The following is a 24,714-nucleotide window of genomic DNA, read 5'->3' on the forward strand; positions in this document are numbered from 1 at the left end:
GGATCATGTGACACTGAAGTAATGGTGCTGAAAATTCAGCTGTGCCATCACATGAATAAATTCCATTTTAAAATATATTAAAATAGAAAAACAGCTATTTTAAATTGTAATAATACAGTATTTCACAAAATTACTGTTTTTACTGCTTTTTTGATTAAATAAATGCAGCTTTGGTGAGCAAAAGAGACTTCTTCCCAAAACATTACCCACCATAAACGTTTAGTTTAAAATAGTTCATATAAAATAAAATATCCCTCTAATCACCAACATCCACCCGTCAGAAACTATATATGAAGTCTGATCCAGTTTGAAAGTGAAGTTCTCTGACTAATATTTTCCCCACACTAGTTGCATTTACTCACCCAAATTTGTTGTTCGGTAATCACACACATGAATGACGGCCGATCTGATAGTCCTTCAAATCTGTTTTACATTCCAAAAATAACACTATGATGATGCATTCTCACTCTCCACATGTCCGCCTGTGATAGCGTATCACAGATGGCGAGGGAGCACTATATGCGGATCACAGTGACACACAAACATAGAGTAACATTGATAATTGAGACCGAGATGGCTTTATTTGTTGCTTGATGTGCTCTGAGAAGCTTTGAAAGGAATCATATTTGTGGCCGAACCTTTGAATCATAGCATAATCAGAGCTTCAAACAGCTTAATTTGTATTCACACATTCTGTGGTGATGCTTCAGAAATCCACTCAAAATGCCACGTCATCCACTCGGCTGCACTTCAGAAACATCTCCACAGTGTTTTGCCATGAGATCTTTTCTGAGATCTTTATAGTCACCCACACAGACAGCACTGCGACTACGATATGGCATGTTTATGAGATAAACTCCTCCCTCTGTGGCTGTTCATGACGTAAGGTGTGCGCAGCCAGCAGGAACACACTACATACATCCTGTCCTCCTCACCCACACTCATTCATACTCTAGCTCCTCACAGTCACTATGAGCGCAGGAGGAATCGCAGTTTGCTCTGGCCGCCTGCTGCACTCTTTAGCAGGTAGGACACTGTGTGTTGTGAGGCAAATTCATAAAAATGATTTATTTGGGAGAGATATTTTTTGTTTTTCTTGTTTTGAGGTGGTGAAGAGGAATTAAAGTAGCCGATCATTCTTTTTTAGTTTGTCATTGTATCTAAATGAAGGGTTAATATTATGCTTTGTAGATTTTTCATGGCTGTGAGGCTTGTTTTCGTCATATTTCTAAGCGGCATGTGTATACTTCTAATAATGAAGGAACTGTTTTTTTTTTAAGTGTTGTAGATATCAATACTTGGATTTCATATTGCACTTAAAATGCCATACATTACTTGTTTTAAAATATTAAGCAGCCTTGTGTAAGTTATGTGAGATAGCCTCTACGCCTGTGTATATATTTCAATAATTTTCTTATAGCACTCTTACCTTTACTAACTGGTTGCATTTTGCATTCTGTGCCTATATTTATACAAGCCTGTTCAATATTTTAAAACAAGTCATGCACAGTGCAATGTGCAATTTGAGATAAAAAACATCAATCACTTCAACACCTTCGCTAGAAGTATATGTATACAATTATGGAAAATATATTGAATTATATCATGCAAATAAAAATACTATATATATTTTTATTATATAGTATATATATATTAATAAAACCATGGTGAATGTTGGTGATTTGTGGACTGAAAAGCCTTCTATAACTTTATAGAAGATATACTATATATATGTATGTGACCCTGGATCTCAAAACCAGTCACAAGTCGCACGGGTATATTTGTGGCAATAGCCAAATACATTGTATGGGTCAAAATTATCGATTTTTCTTTTATGCCAAAAATCATTAGGATAATAAGTAAAGATCATGTTCCATGAAGATATTTTGTAGATTTACTACCGTAAATATATAAAACATTTATTTTTGTGAGTGAATGCAGCACAAACGCGAACATAAATGGACAAATTTAAAGGCGATTTTCTCAATGTTTCGATTTTTTTGCACCCTCAGATTCCAGATTTTCAAATAGTTGTATCTCGGCCAAATATTGCCCTATCATAACAAACCATACTGTACATCAATGGAAATCTTATTTATTCAGCTTTCAGATGATGTATAAATCTCAATTTCAAAATTGACCCATGTGACTGGTTTTGTGGTCCAGGATCACACACACACATATATGTATATATGTGTGTGTATATATATATATATACACACACACACACACACACACATATATATATATATATATATATATGCATATATATATATATATATATATATATATATATATATATACAGTGAGGAAAATAAGTATTTGAACACCCTGCTATTTTGCAAGTTCTCCCACTTAGAAATCATGGAGGGGTCTGAAATTGTCATCGTAGGTGCATGTCCACTGTGAGAGACATTATCAAAAAATATGTTGATATGATACAGCTGCAAATAAGTATTTGAACACCTGAGAAAATCAATGTTAATATTTGGTACAGTAGCCTTTGTTTGCAATTACAGAGGTCAAACGTTTCCTGTAGTTTTTCACCAGATTTGCACACACTGCAGGAGGGATTTTGGCCCACTCCTCCACACAGATCTTCTCTAGATCAGTCAGGTTTCTGGGCTGTCGCTGAGAAACACAGAGTTTGAGCTCCCTCCAAAGATTCTCTATTGGGTTTAGGTCTGGAGACTGGCTAGGCCACGCCAGAACCTTGATATGCTTCTTACAGAGCCACTCCTTGGTTATCCTGGCTGTGTGCTTCGGGTCATTGTCATGTTGGAAGACCCAGCCTCGACCCATCTTCAATGCTCTAACTGAGGGAAGGAGGTTGTTCCCCAAAATCTTGCAATACATGGCCCCGGTCATCCTCTACTTAATACAGTGCAGTCGCCCTGTCCCATGTGCAGAAAAACACCCCCAAAGCATGATGCTACCACCCCCATGCTTCACAGTAGGGATGGTGTTCTTGGGATGGTACTCATCATTCTTCTTCCTCCAAACACGTTTAGTGGAATTATGACCAAAAAGTTCTATTTTGGTCTCATCTGACCACATGACTTTCTCCCATGACTCCTCTGGATCATCCAAATGGTCATTGGCAAACTTAAGACGGGCCTTGACATGTGCTGGTTTAAGCAGGGGAACCTTCCGTGCCATGCATGATTTCAAACCATGACGTCTTAGTGTATTACCAACAGTAACCTTGGAAACGGTGGTCCCAGCTCTTTTCAGGTCATTGACCAGCTCCTCCCGTGTAGTTCTGGGCTGATTTCTCACCTTTCTTAGGATCATTGAGACCCCACGAGGTGAGATCTTGCATGGAGCCCCAGTCCGAGGGAGATTGACAGTCATGTTTAGCTTCTTCCATTTTCTAATGATTGCTCCAACAGTGGACCTTTTTTCACCAAGCTGCTTGGCAATTTCCCCGTAGCCCTTTCCAGCCTTGTGGAGGTGTACAATTTTGTCTCTAGTGTCTTTGGACAGCTCTTTGGTCTTGGCCATGTTAGTAGTTGGATTCTTACTGATTGTATGGGGTGGACAGGTGTCTTTATGCAGCTAACGACCTGAAACAGGTGCATCTAATTTAGGATAATAAATGGAGTGGAGGTGGACATTTTAAAGGCAGACTAACAGGTCTTTGAGGGTCAGAATTATAGCTGATAGACAGGTGTTCAAATACTTATTTTGTCTTTATATATTATGTCTCTCACAGTGGACATGCACCTACGATGACAATTTCAGACCCCTCCATGATTTTCAAGTGGGAGAACTTGCAAAATAGCAGGGTGTTCAAATACTTATTTTCCTCACTGTATATATATATATATATATATATATATATATATATATATATATATATATGCATAGTATATGCATATACACATGCAGTATTGGTGAATTGGAGACGCTAAATTGTCCATAGGTGTTAATGTGTGTAAATTAGGTCCCCTAATGTGAGTCCCGAGCCATGTAAAGGGGAGGTAGAGGAAAGACCTGGCAACCTACCCTGGGAAAAATCATTGCTAAGAAAATTCATGAACAGTCTCTTGCGTATGGCGAGAGATGACCCACAGAATCACCAAAAGTGGGATAAGACTGAAATGATTAATAAATTAATTAATGTTTTTTAATTTCTTCATGCAAAATATATTGTCTATTTTTTTTCTTCCCTTTGATTTTAGGGTGAAATATGACTAGAACACTCCTAATAAAATCTTTGACATTTACCAACCTGTTCTTCTGTATTTCAGCTAATGGAACAGCGGGAAGTCAGCTGTCGACCCCACGGTCAGGCAAATCTCCCAGTCCATCTCCCACCAGTCCAGCCAGTCTGAGGAGACGAAGGGTGAGAACTGTCACTTTAACGACCTTTCACATCTGCTGCATTTGCTGTAATGCGCTAAAGAGACTTTATAAAACACCATTTACATGATGTTAATCTATGTGGAACTGCCAGTGTCTTTCATTGCATCAAGCAAAACCATGAAGCACTTTCATCTTTCTGTTTGACCCTAATTACATTTCAGGTGCTTTTATGTGCCAACATTGTGCTGAATCACACCGAATTGCAGCTGAGCACATCTGTACTAAATAATTCCACATTCACCCAAAATGTTTCCTAGCAACAGCAGACCAGAATCTTGACCTGGCTGTGTGCTTGCTCCATTTCCACTCTTTCTGTGATTGACCTAATTTATATAGTTTGACAACATTACCCTGTTCTAATAACTGATGGTGTTCTGTTAAATTAGATGTATTTGTTTTTGTTCTGTAGATTAAACAAGTGAAATTGCACTTTTAACATGCACATTTAACATATATATATTAGTTCAGGCTAACCAAATTAGTTCACTAACCAAAAAACTTTGTAAAATGACTGCCTCTCACTGTAATCTCTCTGACAGGGCTCTCAGCACAGTGGCTCCTCTCTCTCTCTGGCCTCCACCAAGGTGTGCAGCTCCATGGATGAGGGCGATGGGCCGGGCAGTGAAGGTGAGGAACCCTGGGAAACTTTGACAAAAGTCTATAATTATTGTTTTATCATCAGAATATTACATCCCACATCTTTTTCCCTTCTAGCTGAGCTGATGGAGGATTGTCCTCAGGTTCCTGCTTCCATAGCCGAGAGGTACAAAGTGGGAAGAATGATTGGCGATGGGAACTTCGCCGTGGTCCGAGAGTGTATGGAGAGATCCACAGGCCGAGAGTACGCTCTGAAGATCATTAACAAGAGCAAATGCAGGGGGAAGGTGAGACGACTTTAATATCTCTGAATCCTGTTCAGTGAAATGCATAAATATGTGTGTGCACTTTGCACTTATTAATGCAAGATCACTGTTACATTGCATGGCTTGTCTGTGGCTCACAGGAACACATGATCCAGAACGAGGTGTCTATTCTTCGGAGAGTTAAGCATCCTAACATTGTTCTGCTGATTGAAGAAATGGACACATACAGTGAGCTCTACCTGGTCATGGAGCTGGTCAAGGTGAAATATCTGACATAAATATATATTATAAAAGTCAAAGCTCCAGACTATGTTCAAAATGTCACATTCACACAAAAAAAAAATTATCCTGCCGGTGCGACAAAATTTTGTTAGATGTCGCACAGGCGCGACAACCACATTGTCCAACTGATAAGAGCTGCCATTTCTGTTGCATATGATATTAGAAACACCAAACGATTTAAATGTAATGAAAGCGGAATGAAACCAAGCTACTTGATTGAGCTGCGCACCCCTTTTATCAACTCAATAGTACCAATAATAGACAAACTAAGCGCAAGCTCAGACCAGGTTTACTCGCAGGCTGATCTTTGATCACATGACACTGTTACTACACAGAACTGGGGGAGCCAGTGTGAAAGCATTTGAATTCTCTGCAGAATTAATAATATCTCTGCAAGATCTAGTGAGAAGCATTCAAACTCTGCTCAGAATTTTCTGTTATAAACCATATCAGATCAAACAGTGCTGATGTGGAAACCAGGAGAAACATTGTGCCATGAACGAAGTTATTGAAGGCTTTTCAGTCCACAAATCACCAACATTCACCATGGATTTAATGTAGTGACGCTAACTGTAATCATGGTATCGTGGCAGAAATAGTTGAATGGGTTTTTACATGATTCATTTCAGGGTTCCTACAACCTTTCGAGAGTGAAATTCATGCACTTTTCAAGTACTTTCAAGTGCTTCACACTTTTTACAGAACGTCAAAAGAGTTAGACTATCTTTTGTTCCTTTAACATTGATAAGAAATGATTCTTGAGCACCAAATCATCATATTAAAATGATTCAGCTTTGCCATCACAGGAATAAATTACATTTTTAAATATATTACTTTTTTTTTTCTTTTTTTTGACTTCTTAGAATCTAAAACTACTTTTCAGTAAAGTTTTTTAGGTTGCATTACATTTGACTGCTCAGATATTGTTCCTGTATAATCGGTGAAATTGTGTGTGCATGAACAGGGTGGCGACCTCTTTGATGCCATCACCTCCTCCAACAAATACACAGAGCGGGACGCCAGCGGGATGCTGTATAACCTGGCCAGCGCCATCAAATATCTGCACTGCCTTAACATTGTTCACCGTGACATCAAACCTGAGAATCTCCTGGTGGGTGTTAGAGTATTACACAGAGAATATTGTCACTATAAATGGCAGTATCTCAGTGTTACTTTCACAAATGCACCTTGGAATAAATCTCAGAACTAAAATGTTTTTTTCCTCCTCCTCTTGAGTGCAGAAACCTTAAATAACCCTTCTTACACAAGCTTTAAAACAAGATCAACGCAATACTGAGACTGTTATACCCATCTTATCAGACACAACACTGTGTTGAAGTGTTGACTTGTATATTTCTGTAATGACAGTATGAAAAACACAACAGCTTTGACAAAGGCTTTGAGTTAACTTTGAGTTATGTAAAGTTGTGGCTGATAAGGTTAATGCATGCTGTGAATTGACTCCGCAGAAACTTTTTTTCAACCAGTTTTCCATTTATAACTGAGATCAAACTGTTCAGACAAACATATCAGACAGTTTGGAATCTCATTTGAGCTTCCCCTTTCAACAGCTGCTAAAATATAACATTTTATTCATTTGATTTATAATGCATTATATTTTAATAAAAAAAATATTTACTTTCATTTTAAATTATATTTAATATTTTAATTCTAATTTTATTTTTAAAAAGAGAGATCTATTTCAAGAACCTAAATATGAAGTATTTTGATGTAGATTTGTTTGTATTTATATGTGCTTCAGGTCTTTGAGCACCAGGATGGGAGCAAATCTCTGAAACTGGGGGATTTTGGCTTGGCAACAGTTGTGGACGGTCCACTTTACACTATATGTGGCACCCCGACCTATGTAGCTCCAGAGATTGTCGCAGAGACGGGGTCAGTCACGTCTTCATTAGCATGGGAATGTTATTCAGATATGGTCAGTATGAAAACCAGAATATAACTGCCATATTATTTTTTCTCTCCGTGTTACAGGTATGGCTTGAAGGTTGATATCTGGGCGGCGGGGGTCATAACATACATTCTGCTTTGTGGCTTCCCTCCTTTCCGTGGGTAAGTACAGCATCATTGTAAGTTAAAGTCAGCATTAAACGGAAGTTGCGATAGACTTCTTGAATAAAAAAAACAGCTTTTTAAATAGGAAAAAGAGTAGGGCGGGACTTTATCCATCTGGAATTGATTGGATTGTTGTGGCTTGCTATTGGTCGATCTCATGTGTCGGGTTGTCCCGCACTTACGCCAATAAACGCACAATCAGAGAAGAGACGAGATGACGCTGGAAAAGGGAGGGGAAGTTATTTTGATTAAAGATTATGTACGTGAATAAAAAAAAAAAAATTGCACATTTAAATCATTTATAATAAATGCTGCAATATTTCATAAAAAATAAGAATTGTATTTTGGTTTCATGGTGACTTTAAGCATAGGTTCAATTTAGAGAATTGTACAGCTCAAGTAGCACGCAGTTAAATTACCCAATTTTGTGAGTTTGTTGACTGAAGTTATGTATGTATGTAAACAGTATTAGAGACTCTGAAGCTGTCAAAACTTTAAAAATCTGTGAGCTTTACAAAATATTTATTTGATATTTTTATACCTGAATGCACCTTTATTCTGATATTTATGTTGTTATCCCCTGGCACCCTTTTCTTTTTCTTTTCTAATTTTATATAGTTGCTTTTTTCTTTCTTTTTTGTATTGTATGCATAATGTTTAATACTTGTATTTGTACCATATATACGTTGCTTGAATAAAAAAAGAAAAAAAAGAAAAGAAAAGTTAAATTGTGATGTCTTACTCCCTCTAGTGGCCGTAGGACAGACAGTGTGAGCTGTACCTTCAGTTCTCATTGCAATAGCAAAATACATATTTATGAATATTCAAAAACTATTTGCATATCTGTTCAGGAGCACAGATGATCAGGAGGCTCTTTTTGACCACATTCTGATGGGACAGCTGGATTTCCCTCTTCCATACTGGGACAATGTATCTGACTCTGCAAAGGTTGGTGTACCAAAACAGTTTGAAAGTTCTGGAAAAACGAATTACCTCACTATCTTTCTTTCTTACTTGCTTTTTCTACAGACACTTATCACCTGCATGCTACAGGTGGAGGTCGACCAGAGATACACAGCTCTACAGGTGTTAGACCATCCCTGGGTTAATGTAAGACTTTGTTCTCTTTTTTTTTTATTACTGATGTATGTATATGTACCATTCTCAGACTATTGGAAGGTAAGTGATATGTGGAGGCATTTTCCTATTCTTTCTCAGGATGACAGAATGTGTGAGAATCAGCACCAGTTGTCTGTGGCCGGCAAGATTAAGAAACATTTCAACACGGGCCCCAAACCCAACAGCACCACTGCAGGAGTCACTGTCATAGCAGTAAGAATCATCTTTATACTGTAGCTATTATGTTGAAATGTTTATATTATCCACATGATTTAAAGCCAATATGCTCGAATAAATCATTGGTGCACAGATGATCACTTTATATGCAGCCATAACTTTAAGGTGTTACTCCCATATTCCATGAGAGTGACATATTTTTAGTGGACTATTATTGGCATTAAAGGGATAGCTCACCCAAAAATGAAAATTTTAAATCACATAATTTACTCACCCTCAAGCCATCCTATGTGTATATGAGTTTCTTCTTTCAGCCAAATACAATCAGAGTTATATTAAAAAAAATATCCTGACTCTTCCAAGCTTTATAATGGGAGTGAGTAGAGCCCAGGGGGAGTTTTTGAAGCACAAATAAAGCGCATCCATCCATCATAAAAGTAATCCATACGGCTCCAGGGGGTTAATAAATGCCTTCTGAAGCGAAGCAAAGCGTTTTTGAAAGAAAATATCCATATTTATAACTTTATAAACTATAATTACTGGCTTTCGGCAACGGAGGTACGCGAGTCGAGTTCCGACGGAAGAGTGACCTCTGACCGGAAAGAAGAAACTCATATACACCTAGGATGGCTTGAGAGTGAGTAAATTATGGGATAATTTTCAACAATCCCTTTAAAGCATTGTATTTTTCTCTTGTTCAGGTATGTGAGCTTTTCTGCGAGAGATTTCTGTCAATTTAATGTGAAAAATCAACTTACACAATTAGCATTGGTTTGAGCTTGAACAACCTTTGTCTTTTGGAACATTATACTTAAATATAGTTTGAGGTATTCTGGAGGTTGTGCTCTTATCTCATAGCTTTTCGCTGACTCATCCATCAGCTGTTCTTCTCTCATTCCTCTTCTCTCCTGGCAGACTTCATCCTTCTGCTTTCTTATGGCTGTGACATCTCCTCCTCTGACTCTGCTTTCTGCTTATATAACGACTGTCAGCACTGTTGTCAGGGTCTGGATCAAATTAGCCAAAATAGTTTCCTCTATTTTTATGTTTTTCATACATGTTTGAATACATACATGTCACCTCTCTTGTTTTTGTGTAGGATAATTGCATAAAATTACTAAATCCTCATGTAAATTTAAAGGTAAAAATGTAAAGGTCTAAAATATAAACACTTATAATATGCTTACCATAGTGAACCAGGGTAAGACAAAAACACGTTTTAGAAGGATTGATAAAGTAATGACTCATTATTTAAATTTTGTTAATTTTGAACAAACAAACAAAAAACTTACATAGTTTACCTTCAAACAAAATATTTACTTTGAAAATGTTTCCACAGTTTACTTTCTGTTTTGTTATTTGATGTGTTTTAGTTTTGATTTTGCATGTAGGTCGTTTGTTGAATTCGAATGAATTCATATACTATATATATATATATATATATACATACTCTATATACATACATATACATACATACAATATTTCAATTTAAAATAACTGTTTTCTATTTTAATATATTTTAAAATGTTATTTATTCCTGTGATTGTAAAGCTGAATTTTCAGCATCATTACTCCAGTCTTCAGTGTCACATGATCCTTCAGAAATCATTCTAATATGCTGATTTGGTGCTTAAGAAATATTTCTTATTGCTGTTGAAAACTCTTGTGCTGCTTAATATTTTTTTTTCTTACGGACCCCAATATATATATATATATATATATGAGGGCTGTGAAACGATTAATCGCGATTAATCGCATCCAAAATAAAAGTTTGTGTTCATATAATATATGTGTGTGTACTGTGCATAATTATTTTGAATATATAAATACACACACATGCATGTATATATTTAAGAATTTTTTTTTTTTATACATAAAATATTTATATATAATACAAATTATATATACAGTATATTTAAGCAAATATTTCTTAAATATATACATGCATGTGTATTTATATATACAAAATAATTATGCACAGTACACACTCATATATTATGTCAACACAAACTTTTATTTTGGATGCGATTAATCACGATTAATCATTTCACAACCCTAATATATATATATATATATATATATATATATATATATATATATATATATATATATATATATATATATATAACATTTAGCAGCGTACTTTGTTTGCACATTGCTTTGCATGTTTACTGTTTCATTAGCTTCATATACAGTTGTTTTTATTTCCAAAACTGAGTGTTTGTATAGAACTGGTGAAACATTCTAAACACTTGGTTTGCTCACTGCTACTGTTTTGTAAAACTCTAAACATCACACCATTATTGAACAGCACTTCATGGCTCAAAGCTTGTGCTGTTTTACACGGTGAAAGTACAAATCTAATCTATTGAGTTCCACTCATTTCTCCCTGCTCAGCCGGACGAGGGGTTTTCCATCAAGCGTTCAGGGTCTTTGGACTGCTACCCGAACCCAGGGATGTATTGGATAAGGTACGCCCACAGAGCGGCTCAAACCGTCAGTGTTTCCATGGCAACGTGCTGGCAGTCTCCATAGTCCCTTTCCTTCCACACTCGGCCTCTTGCTATGGAGTGGGGATGCTCTGCTTCTTTGCCATTCATGCTTCTCAGCTCATGCTTTCTGTGTCAGTGCTTCACTTTTCCCTTTCTTTGCTCTGTGTTACTGATCTAAGAAGCTTGTACAGTTGAAGTGTACACTTATGCATGGCACTGCTGGTTATGGGTTAAACACTAGTTTGAATGTGTGGTCCTGTGCTGGATATAGAACGCACTGAAAGTGCACGTGTATGTGTCGGTGGCAGAGTTGCAGAAAGTAAAATCCATAATGAAAACAGAACTCATTTTGATTAGTTAGGTCTGCGCTTGAAGTTAAAAGGTAAACCTTACAAACCCGTTCATGAAACACAGATTTAATTTTGTGTAAATTGTCAATAAAAACAATGTATTGCTATAATTGTTGAATTAAATTAAATGTTACAATTTACAAAAGGAAGATTTAGAGATAATTAAATATATATATATATATATATATAAATATATATATATATATATATATATATATATATATATATATATATAATTATTATTATGTATATAATTATACGTTTAATTATATATAAATAATATATATATATATATATATATATATATATATATATAGGCTATATATATATATATATATATATATATACACACACACTTATATACAGTATAACTCTTATATCCAGCAAGAATGCATTACATTGACCAAAAAGGAAAGTAAAGACTGTTAGATTGTTACAGAAAAATTATATTTCAGTATCCTAAAACAATGTACTATCATGGTTTCCACAAAAATGCTATGAAACTCAACAGTTTTTAACATTGGTTATAATAAATGTTTCTTGAGCAGCAAATCATCATATTAGAATGATTTCTGAAGGATCATGTGACACTGAAGACTGGAGTAATGATGCTAAAAATTCAGCTTTACATCACAGGAATATATTATGTTTTAAAATATATAAAATAGAAAGTTTTAATATTCCACAATATTACTTTGTTTAGGCTACTATATGTTTGATCAAATAAATGTAGCCTTGGTGAGCATAAGAGACTACTTAAAAAATAAATAAATAATATCAACCCCAACCTTTTGTACGGTAATGTGTATGTTCGTCGTCTACATATAATATAGTTAAACAAACAAATAATGCTGAAAAAAAACTATGCTAGTGAACTATAAGTTCACTATGCTTGGTGCACTATATCGAAATAGTTCACTATCACAATATTTGCTTGTTTTTACACTTCAACCACAGTTCAGTGTTGATTCAAAGACAGATTTTGATGAAGTTGTCTTGCAAAGTCACTGTTTAATTATAATCCACACACAACTGAAAACCTGTTTATCTCTGCACTATCCGAACTCTCCCGCCGTTGATTCCTGAGCAGTCATTAACACTCCCAATCTCCCATGCTCTCGTGTTCCCCAGACCACCCCTCTTGATAAGGAGAGGCAGGTTTTCAGACGAAGACGCCACCAGGATGTGAAAGCCACCCAGAGCACCTTCGCCTGCAGCCCCGGGACCGTCCCGACCCTCTCTCCGGCGGACTTCACCTCAGAGTCCGAGGACATTTCCCCCAGCTCGGCCGAGACCGTCCGCTCTCCCACATCACCGTTTTAAGCACACACCCAGTCTGGGCAGAAATGAATGGAAAATGACCTTTAAGTAAAAGGTAAATTGACATGTGAATAGCAAAGGATGACAGTTTTTGAAATTGAACGTTTTGCTATGTGGAACCGACGTGATTAACTAGGAGAGGGTGGGAGAGGGTAGCAGCACACCTGAACAGGTGTAAAAATAATCTTTTGCTTTTAGCAGTTTTTCATCCGAAAGGAGAGGTCCTTGTCAGAGTTTTCGCTTCGTCGTAACTACACGTTTGGTGCTACATGAGGTTTTGTTTGTAGACCATGGCTGCATCTGAAATCGCATACTTCAATACTATATAGTAGGCGAAAAACAGTATGTGACAAGAGTAGTATGTCTGAATTCACGGTACTCATAAAACAGTACTGGCAAAAAGTACCCGGATGACCTCCTAATTCCGGCGAGATTCTGAAGTGTGCATACGATGGACACTTTACTATCCCATGAGGCCACAGGAGAGGTTTCGTGAATGGCAGTGAAGCGACGAAACCGACGCTGGTTGGTCACATGATAATGACAACATGGCAAAAATAGTATTACATTCATACTACATTCATTAGACCTATAGAACGTACTTCTTTAGCGAGCGCATAAGTACCTACCTAAGTACATATTCATAATAAGTACCTACTCAAGAGAGTATGCGATTTCAGACGCAGGACAGTAAACCACCTCTCTTTTACACCCTCTAGTGTTGGATAGAGAGTAATGCAGCCAAACCTACCACTCTGTTTCAAGTGTTCTCACACATACACACACACACACATATTTGATCCCTATAAAAAGTATCCGATGTCTTAGCATTTCCTCTTTCAGTGCAAAAATCTTGTATGTGGGTTTTTACCTTTTGTATGAACTTTATATATTTAAAATATTTTAGGTTTATACATTTTATTTTAACCTGATACCTATTTATTTCAGCATTTTTGAGAAACATGTTGGTTTCTGTCTGTAAATTAGACATTAGAATGTTCTTTGTAAAATGGTTAAAATGCCTGAATAGTTGAAGATTTATTGATGTACGTGGCTGTAGAAATGCTTGTTTGAACTTAAAATAATTGGTGCTGGTTTAAGATGTATGACGCTGAATGACTAGAAACTTGTCAGTCCAGTCATAGGTATATTTACGTAGATGCCTCATTAGCGAAGCCGTCCGCCATATTGGAACGATCAAAGCCGGTCTGTGAACATTTCGAGAGCAAGTTGACTGAGCGTCTGCAACCGTAGTTAGACGCATGTATGAATGTCTATATCTGCAATACACTTTAGCAGATGATTTTGCTAAACTAACACATTACAAAAAGACGAATGTGTAGCCAACATAACATTGACATAGTAAAAGTAAAAACATTAAAAAGTACCACAGTAAAAACTTGTAATGTTGAGTTAATACACATTCTCACCTGTGAAAGTTTATCCCATTTCTTCGGGCGTTTAAATCTCAGCAGTTTCACAACCAGAAACTGTGCAATGTTAGCCTGGCAAGCCAGACCTACATCAAGATGTTAGGTCTGGCAACTCACCATAGACACGGCTCAATCCGAGGGGCGGGATAAACGGTGGTCTTTCAAATTCCCTCTGCACGCAATAGGACAGCGCTTCAACCAACCAGAGCGTTTTCCCAACAGCGGAGCTAACGTTAGTTGATAGATTCAACTTTTGCCATATCTGGCCGGCAAAACTACGAACTCTTTTGAAGAATGACTTAAGTGCCGTTCTTTGCTCTTTTCTCAAAGAAAAACGTAACTCCAAGTCCTCCAGAGTTGCGGCCAAAGCCGATTCGAAAGACTGTTCACCAGCAGCCGCCATTCTTTGTTTTCAAGTAGCAGGGAACCGTCGCAACTCTGTCGTCATTATGTTAAGCCCGCCCCGCCTACTCTATAGAGAGCCTAAGTCCCTCCCCTCCGCTTCCGGCTCATGGGACCTTACTTCGGAAAAAATATGTATGGTAGTCAATGGCGAGAGACAACTTATCTTTTTATTCCGTCTGAACTGTGCCCTGAATTACACATATGATGTTTGTCAATTTAAAAGATAATTATGAAAGTCAAGAAAGTCGCAGTTTGTCATAAAACAGAAGAGTAACATTTAGTTTTATGTGAAAATCGCTCAATGAACTACATCTCTCGTCTCGCACTATGTACGTCACAAGATCCGTTGCTCGTATGTGTGCAGTCTGGTACAAAACACTCAGGCATGACGGCGTAGCGTTACGATTATAACGTAAGACTATAGAAACAGACAGACGTTAGCTTCAGTAAAGTTAGCTTCATTCATTGAGAGAAAAGGTGTGACGTCACACGTGCGCCTTTTGGGTTTGTAGTCTCTGTAATTACGTATTTTCACAGTCTTATACCTCAACAGTTTTACATCAAACTGCGACTTTCTTGACTTTAAAATGTATATTTTAAATTGACAAACATCATATGTGTAATTCAGGGCACAATTCAAACGAGATCAAAATATTTGTTGTCTCGCGCCATTGACTACCATACAATATTTTTCCGAAGTAAGGTCCCATGGTGGTCAACCGGAAGGGGAGGGACTTAGGCTCTCTATACACGACGTGATTGGCCTGACCCAATTTAGGTTTTTACAGCTCCGAAAGTCAACGGAGAGTTGCTAGACTACCCTGGCTGCAAAATACATTTTGCTGCCGCTAGGGTGCGTCTAGATTTCTAGGCTAGTGCAATGTTGTGGCATCATTGATTCTTACTGTGAGTGACAACATGCTGACCGTTCCAAGATGGCGGGCGCGCCGATGTGTCTGTAGTGGTTGAATGTGGAATCTACGCATCCATATCTATATATGAGTCCAACTGCTGCTGCTATAATATGCCGCGTTCCAGGCAACCTGTAACCCGTGTTTTTCCAACTCGTAACTGGGAGTACATCGATCTAGTACGAGTTCACGGGTGGGAAGTCACGGGTTTGACTGCCGTTCCAGTGCACTTTCACGGGTATAAGGTTGGAAAAACACGGGTTACAGGTTGCCTGGAACGATGTACTCCCAGTTACGAGTTGGAAAAACACGGGTTACAGGTTGCCTGGAACGCGGCCATAATCTCTTCGTCAGTAAGTTCGGTTCTGTCACTAACACTCTTCATGAAGATAAATAGATTGTACAGCTGCTGCCTGGAATTTGTATTCATTGTCAGAGCGCACACTAATTTCCGGTTGACAAGAGAACAGAATGTATGATTTATTTAAAAAGTGTAACGTAACGGAAAACAAAAACGTGCTAAATGTAAGTTACGCTAGCGATTTTAATGAGTGATTTTAATGTTTGGACTAAGATTGTACATATTTGTCTTTTTTTTATTTATTTTTTTATATCATAGTCAAAATAACGTTGTTGTTTTTTGCATTCAGAAGTGAACTGACTAGCAAAAGGTCAATTTTAATTTTGAATGTATCGTTTGTTGTTTTTGAATTACGACCGCTGAATGATCAGAAGCATTTTATGTGGTGGAGACAAGAAAAACAGTACATCATTATTCACTTTTTACCTTAAGATTGTAAAACTATTTAAAAAGAGGATTGATACTGTATCTTAATGAAGATAAGTACGTTTTTTAAAAGCAGTTTATTCATAACTGTTCAAATTCCAACACGGGACCCATTTTATATTAAGTGTCTTAGACATACTAACATTTAGTCATTTGATACAATGCACTTATTGTTTACATGCATGTGTTTTTACATTGTACCTATATTAAAAAATACCTGCATGTAATTTCTGTAATCAGATCTACTGTACAATAACACTGTTGATCCTACACCTAATTCTACTCTTAAACTTAAAACTTGTCCTTTACCTTACCAGTCTCCCATCTCAAAATCAGCTAACATGTTTTGCAATACAACATGAACACAATAAGTACATTAATTGTGCAGTATATACAGTAACAATATTATTGTGTTGTAAATACTTAGAGGTTAAAGACGCCTAATATAAAGTGGGACCCAACATAGTAGTTGGCTACACACACAGACACACACACAGACACATACAGGTCACTATAATAAATTGATCTTCTGGGCTCAAAATGTCTTGTATGTTTAGACATTGATTGTCATTCCTTTTGCGTTTTTCTTGGAGTTTGCACATTCACTGTAAAGGACCGAGTGTGTCAGTCTTGCATGTGTTCTGAGTATGAGTGATAATCATTTAAAGATCCATTTACTGTACCATCCGTACATGTTGACCCCATCCACAAGCAACTAGTCTCAGTGAAGACCAGTCTTGGTTATGTTTGTTGCTTCTCAATATTTAACATTGTTAAACTGCTTATTGAAGCCTCCAGCATGTAAAGGCTTCCGGTGACGCCGTGAAGGGGTAAATGAAAAGCACAAAGTCTAAAAGAGTATAGTCTTTTAAGGTATAGCATGTATTTGCTTTTTAATTCAAATGTATCTGCTGTATTTGCTTGTCAAAATTAGACTAGAAAACAATCCGTGATCAACCTATTTTTGAATGGGATGTAGATCAAGTCAATATAATAAAGGAAATAATCTAGCTCATATGCAAAATTCAGTGCACAAGCATTGATTACACGTTGTATATTTGTATAGATGTATATCCATCGCTTGTCCTTTGTCTCTCCCATCAAATGTAATTTAGGCTTGACTTCCTGGAAGAAGAAGTCTTTGCTTCCAAGTAGCATTGAATAGTGGTGCATTCAGCAACAAGCCAAACCTGTGAATAAATGATTCCTCAAGCAGAAACCTGGTTTTATGTCTGTTTTTGTTTACTGAAATTGATCATGTATTTTCATTGTTATGCATGTTTTCTGCAATCACAACGAAGCAGATTAAAGTAGGCAATTTTTTTTCATAAACACTTTTTGTTATTGGTTGAAACTCACAACACACCCTGATACAATCAATAATAGAAGTGGTTTAAATATTTTAAAAAATTACATATGGTATCTTTGGTGGAAGTCTCAGGAGCAAAAAATGTTTGTCCAATGATAGGATGTCCTACCCGCCTGTCAACTAGTGTTCATTTTGTCTTAGTCCCGTGTTAAATGTCCTTGTTAATTTTTTTTTATCATATTTAGTCTACCTTATCCAAATTATTATTATTTTTTTTGTCACCTTTTAGACGACTAAGTCTCTGCATTTAAGTCTAGTTTTAGTCAATGAAAACGACATTTTTGCAATAAGATTATTGCTTAATTAAGATTAAGTTCATGTATTATGAAATAAGTTGATGGTAGGTGGTATTACACTTACAAAATAATTACGTTGTGGGGGTTTTATCCTGCATAAAGTTCTTGTAGACATTTGGTTTTTATAACATTAATAAGTTGGTTTTTATAACATTAATGATGCCATATCCAGTTAATCTGATCAACTAGGAGGTGCTCTTGGGTCATTTTGCTGCTCAACTGCTGTACACTAAAGTAAGACGGTTTTAATCTAAAGTTAACTGCGTTCACGCCATGTCATAGTTACCATATGACAACCCGTGACGTTCTACTCTGAGTCCTCGGACTCGGAACTATGTGTTTCTATAGCTAAACTATCAACAGCGAAATGAATCTACAGCAGTCAGGTGGTACAGGTCAGTGCTCTTTAAATGGTTTATGCTTATTATTGTAATATGTGCTTTGAGACATGAGTTAGTTTAACGTCATCTCTCGTAACGCATTGCAGACTCTGCTGTACACGTTCATGTGTTTTGGAGAAGGCATGGCTTTGGAGACTCTGAAGGGGTGGGATCTTATGCTTTTAAAGGGATACTCCACTTTTTTTGGAAATAGGCTCATTTTACAACTCCCCCGAGTTAAACAGTTGAGTTTTACCGTTTTCGAATCCATTCAGCCGAACTCCGGGTCTGGCGGTACCACTTTTAGCATAGCTTAGCATAGATCATTGAATCGGACAGGACCATTAGCATCTCTCTCAAAAAAATGACCAAAGAGTTTCGATATTTTTCCTATTTAAAACTTGACTCTTCTGTAGTTACATTGTGTACTAAGACCGACGGAAAATGTAAAGTTGTGATTTTCTAGGCTGATATGGCTAGGAACTATACTCTCATTCCTGCGTAATAATCAATAAACTTTGCTGCCATACTATGGGTGCAGCAGGCGTAATTATATGGCGCAGCGCCTGAAAATAGGTCTAATAGGTTAGACAAACTTAGTCCAGGTCACGTTGGAAGTTACTGAGGTGGGGACTATTTTCAGGCGCTGCGTCATATCATTACGCCTGCTGGACTTCTTGATTATTACGCAGGAATGAGAGTATAGTTCCTAGCCATATCAGCCTAGAAAATCTCAACTTTTCATTTTCCGTAGGTCTTAGTACACAATGTAACTACAGAAGAGTCAAGTTTTAAATAGGAAAAATATCGAAACTCTTTGGTCATTTTTTTGAGAGAGATGCTAATGGTCCTGTCCGATTCAATGATCTACGCTAAGCTATGCTAAAAGTGGTACCACCAGACCCGGAGATCGGCTGAATGGATTCAAAAATGGTAAAACTCTCAGAGTTTTGCTAGCCTCTCAGAAATTGCCAACCCTGCCATTGAAAATATTGTTTTATTCTCAAATGCACATGTAGCACACTAGCACCATTTGTATATGAAGAGTTCAGATGCAAAAGCCTCAAGTGCCATCTGAACTTTTCTTCTAGAATGATCATTTTTATCAAGCTCCTATATTTAAGTTCAGTAATTTCACTTAAATGGCAATGAAGATTACCTATTAGAAGGTAATAGGTATCATTCTAGAAGAAAATTTCAGATGGCACTTAGAGGCTTTTGCATCTGAACTCTTCATATGCACTATTGCAAGGGAACAGCACTCAAAGCAGTACATTTGATCATCTTTTATTATCAATAAAAAGTAGGCTGATACATTTCATCACAATGATTCACTAGGACATACTGAACAGTTTGAACTAAAAAGAAACTAACTTAAACATATCTGCTGAATTAGCAGGCACCATTACTTGCAATGTTCCTGATGGAAACTGTTCACGGAGGCATTTCAACATAAAAATGACATTAAGGTAAACTCATTTTTAAGGTTTTAAAAATAACCATTGCTCAGTATATCAAATCTAAATTGCTATTCTTGTAAATAAAATGTTAACTATGGCACCATATTTATTGTGTGGCTTGGCAAAAAAACTCAATGCTTTGTCTTCTTACAGCAGAATATTTCACATATTTGCACTAAAACAATTAAAAATAGTTTCGTTTTTTTGATCCATAAACTCTGAGTAATAGATTTGATTTACATTATGCAATATAGTTAAAGATGCACATACATTGTACATAATGTATTGCTTACAGCAGTGAGTTTACAATGTTATTTTCTGTTAACAAGTGCAATTCTGAAAGATCTTGATGGCAGTAGACAATTTAAGACAGTAAAATAATATAACAAATGATGTTTAGCATACCCTCTTCATCCTCAAAATACTTTGACATCTTGAGAAAAACTAAAATTCAGAGTTTAACAACTGATAATTTCTCAGATGCACTTGGTGTATTTGAATGAATGTGAAAATACAGCAACAAAAAAAATCTGTTAAAAGTGCAAATACTGGTTTAAAAACCTCACTGTTTTCTTTTCACATGTGTAAAACCATATATATATTTTTAAATGGTAAAATTGCACATTAATTACAATGATATTTGCCCATTTGATCTATTCCAGCACCATCAGCGTCGACCCTCATTTAGTGCTTGAAACGTTGAGTATTCCTGGACTTTAATGCTGCATCCATCGAGAAGTCCAGATGCAATCTGGTTCACAATTTGAAAATAAACACATCCACAACAGACAAACCATTCATCCTCGCACGAGGAGAACGACTGAACGAACATTACAGGACGTCACATTAAAACAAGAGCTTCTCTCTCTCTTTTTTTTCTCTTTGTAATCATATCAAAAAGCATTTGTCAATGTCAAATGCATGAACACAGGACAAACATAATTCAATTGCAGAATAGTTTAGAAAGCAGCCTCAGAGACAAGTTTGAAAGAAATTGTATAGCATTTACACACATGAGCTCAGCATCAGAGAGATGACATTTCATTATTTATTGTTCATGTAGCTTTTCTTTCCCGCGGGCCTGTAGAAAGAAAGTAAAATATGCTGGAAGCCAGTAGAAAATAAACCTCATAAAAATATTGTTATTGGTTCTCTATGCAAAGTGTTACTGTCAGTTCAAATGGCGGGACTGTGAGTAAAGAGGCTGTTTTCAACAAGACTATTGATGGCTCTGATGACAGTTAGATAAAATAATTTGTGATGAATAAACTGCTGGCCTCCATCTGTGCTCTCTTGATTCATTTAGAAATAATCATCTATTAATCGCTGCTGTGCGTGTTTGAGACATGTATACATCTGCTCAAGCAGCTGAGATCCCTTAAACTGCTGTGATTTCTCCAACTAGCCTTGTGTTTCTTCTTTCATTCCATATGTTTTCTGTTGCTACGTCGCCTCCCGTAACGACACGATACCGTGCCAGGCTGCGGCTGCCCGTCATTGGCTGATCGCTCTCAGTACCTGTTCTGATGCTCAAAGTGCCAGCGATTAAAATCAATGTTGAAAGCCACGATGCTACCAGATGCCATGCCCGTGATCAGAGTCCTGGAAACACAGGAGACGGCGTCAGGGTTAAAGCAGTTTAGGGTTTGCTGTATGTCTCTGTGTAGTAAAAGTGTACCTCTGATCATGTGACAGGTCCATGGCTCGGATGCCGGCGTCACAGCCAGGGTAGACGTACAGCCGCTTGAAGTCACAGGCCTGCCACACCTCCACCACCCCGTTATCTCCTCCAGTCACTAGATTCTGTCCATCACTGCTCAGGAGGACGGCCTGAGTGTGTCAAATCACATATCAAATACAGCTCGTTAAAGGTACACTATGTAACTTTTTTGGTAACAATTGAAATAATGAGTCAATACATCATCAAGCCTTCTTCCAAAATGTGTTTTTGTCTTCTGATTCAATCTTATGTTGAAAAGTGGTTCAATTTACCAGAATTCACTTTCAGAATTCATCTGTTTCCTCAACAAACGGTAATGCGACTTCTGCCATATGGCATTACTAGACCACTGGGGCTTTGCTATTGAGGGAATGCATTGACGTCACTTTCCCGCCGGAACACGGCCCCCTCAGCCGGACTGAGTGGCAAAAGAGCTGCTGCGTGACTGGATTTAATAGGGGAAACTGCGAAAACGAATGATTATCGGTTTAAACTAAAGGTTGGACTCAATGTAGTGTTCCTTACAACTTGCCAAAGATCCAGTGATCCATGGATATTGAAATGCAGCCAGGAATCGTGTTTCCTGACATTTATATGTGGCTGATTTCGACGCCGGGGAAATACATAAAGCAAATTTGCCTCTGAACACTTTATATAAATACAATGGTCAGGTCTAAATCCATGTGATCACTTATATCAATGTTATATAGATCGTCATATCGTCCAGCCTTAAAACTTGTATAGCTTTTTTTGTCAGTGTTTATTTAAAAAGATCCAATTATGCAGAATATACGATGGTAAATAATATTTCATTGATGAGTTGTCAATACAATATATAACAATTAGGGCTGTGATAATAACTGAGAAAAAATAACGCGTTAAAAAAAATAACGCAGATTAATCCATTCCGTATTGACCTTTGAACCTGGAGCCGTTCTAGCCACCATTCGACTGTAAAATGAAGGAGGGAAACGAGAACGCGCTGGCGCTGCCTGGATCATTGATTGGAACATTTACTTATAAAAAAACAGCCGGCATTTCAACGTTGATTCACCGGTGAACGTAAGGGACCAAGGTCGAATCAATGTTGGATTATGTTTCGATTGTGCAAAACGAATCAACGTTGAAATCGTGACGTTGTTTCACTGTTGATGTCGTGACGTTGTTTCACCGTCTCTTCTTTCAATATGGGTGAATAAAGATTGTATGTCGACGTTGAACCAATGTTGAATTATGCTTCGGTTTTGCAAATTGAATCAACGTTGATGTTGTGACGTTGTTTCACTGTCTTACCTTTCATCATGGGATAATACAATTGTACAACCTAGTTTGCAGTTGGAACATGAGTCATGACAATGCTGACTGAATTTGTGATTAACTGTACACTAAAATATTGTTAACTGTCAAATTACTTGCAGCAATGGCTTAATTAAACACATTTAATAAAAATATAACACATGCTCAAGATTTATTCTGAAAAAACAAAAGTCTAAAAATACTTTCTAAAACAGATGAAAAACATCTCAAACTTTAAATTGCAGCATTTTCGAAGTAATGTTAAAAACCTGTAAAGCAAGTGTAAATAATGTTTATAATTTAATGTTTAATATTAAATGTATAATTTAATAATGTTCAATAATTTAATAATGTTCAATTGTATTGTATTGATTATTTGCTAGGCACAATTATTTCAATGCTCACCCTTTGAACATTTGAACATTATTTCAATAACATGTTCAACACAATTATTTTTAATTGATTGACAGCCATAATTTATATGCAATTAAAATGCGATTAATTTCGATTAATTAATTACAAAGCCTCTAATTAATTAGATTTTTTTTTTTAATCGAGTCCCGGCCCTAATAACAATACAATATAGGGTATGATTTTACCCCTAAATTCAGCATATTGACACATAATGATAACTGCAAATCCATCTTTCGCTGCCTGGAGTCCAATTGTTTCTATGATTTTCAGCAATCTATTTGCTTCTCTGTTCTGTAGGTTTTGGCAGTCTGTAAAAATATACCTCATATTTCTTGTCAAATCTAGTTGTACAGTCATTAGCAAAGCTCTTTCCCATTTTAGATGTGTTTTGTGTGTTTTTTTGCGGCATTCACGCTGAAAACAAATACTGCCGCTCAGTCTTTTTGCCACTCAGTGGGCGTAACCGCAGTCACTCAGAAATCTAAATGGTTCTTTTTACACTGACATGATTAGTATAAATGTAACCAGACCATCATGTGTATGATAAAGCAAAGAGTTGAGAACATACACGTGTGGAGTCGTTGATCTCCATCTGGGCTAGCAGTTTGCCGTTGATGCTGAAGTTGCAGAACTGCCCCCTGTCGTAGTAGATGATGCAGTGGCCCTCACTGGACACGGAGATCAGGCGGGGAAGCACACAGCTATCAGGGCCCTCCAGAGCCCTCAGAAGGTCCCCAGTGATGGTGTGGACCAGACACGGCCCCTCTGACGAACACACATGTCTGATGAGTGACGCTCTTGTGGCATTACACACTGCCTCATATTATTTCATATCCCACAATGCTCTTCTCACTCACCTTTTGCTCCACTGATTACAATTCCCAGCTCAGCACACACTGACACACACACCACCTCATAGTCATGACCGGTCAGAACCGCACGGGGAGCTGGGTAATCACCTGCAAATGAGCACAGGAAACACACATCATAATTAAAATTAAGATTAAAAACATGAACACAGGAAACACACAGCAGTAAACTGAAATATAACAACAGTCGACGCATGCAGCAGATCCATGAGTCTAAGATTACGGGCTAAAATTAAACATACAATTTTAGGATTTTGAAATATAAAATTTAAAGTAAATACATAAAAAAATATGAAAAATAGAAAAAAAAGAAGTGTTCTTACTTAA

General features: G+C 37.0%; 2 protein-coding genes across 8 annotated transcripts in view; one reads left to right on the plus strand and one right to left on the minus strand.

Moving 5' to 3' along the window:
• The window catches only part of LOC311090535 (serine/threonine-protein kinase DCLK1-like), a 46,796-nt gene extending 28,951 nt beyond the window's left edge, over nucleotides 1–17,845 (plus strand). Inside the window, exons 6-16 of the mRNA XM_084125849.1 lie at nucleotides 4,254–4,348; nucleotides 4,908–4,995; nucleotides 5,083–5,252; nucleotides 5,372–5,491; nucleotides 6,478–6,624; nucleotides 7,276–7,409; nucleotides 7,509–7,586; nucleotides 8,441–8,537; nucleotides 8,619–8,699; nucleotides 8,808–8,921; nucleotides 12,859–17,845. Coding sequence (XP_083981975.1) covers nucleotides 4,254–4,348; nucleotides 4,908–4,995; nucleotides 5,083–5,252; nucleotides 5,372–5,491; nucleotides 6,478–6,624; nucleotides 7,276–7,409; nucleotides 7,509–7,586; nucleotides 8,441–8,537; nucleotides 8,619–8,699; nucleotides 8,808–8,921; nucleotides 12,859–13,050 — 1,316 coding nt within the window. The 3' untranslated portion in view covers nucleotides 13,051–17,845. The remainder of the gene's footprint in view (nucleotides 1–4,253; nucleotides 4,349–4,907; nucleotides 4,996–5,082; nucleotides 5,253–5,371; nucleotides 5,492–6,477; nucleotides 6,625–7,275; nucleotides 7,410–7,508; nucleotides 7,587–8,440; nucleotides 8,538–8,618; nucleotides 8,700–8,807; nucleotides 8,922–12,858) is intronic.
• Nucleotides 17,846–19,899: 2,054 nt separating this feature from the next.
• Nucleotides 19,900–24,714, minus strand: part of nbeab (neurobeachin b) — a 286,723-nt gene continuing 281,908 nt past the window's right edge. For all 7 annotated transcript variants that reach the window (XM_084126150.1, XM_084126151.1, XM_084126146.1 and 4 more), the window contains 4 exons: nucleotides 24,376–24,477; nucleotides 24,087–24,283; nucleotides 21,767–21,918; nucleotides 19,900–21,690 (listed from right to left, as the gene is read on the minus strand). In XM_084126150.1, the coding sequence (XP_083982276.1) occupies nucleotides 21,600–21,690; nucleotides 21,767–21,918; nucleotides 24,087–24,283; nucleotides 24,376–24,477 (542 nt within the window). In that variant the 3' untranslated portion in view covers nucleotides 19,900–21,599. The remainder of the gene's footprint in view (nucleotides 21,691–21,766; nucleotides 21,919–24,086; nucleotides 24,284–24,375; nucleotides 24,478–24,714) is intronic.

This window comes from Abramis brama (genome assembly GCF_963993115.1).
Source record: "Abramis brama genome assembly, chromosome: 10".
Lineage (NCBI taxonomy): Eukaryota > Metazoa > Chordata > Actinopteri > Cypriniformes > Leuciscidae > Abramis > Abramis brama.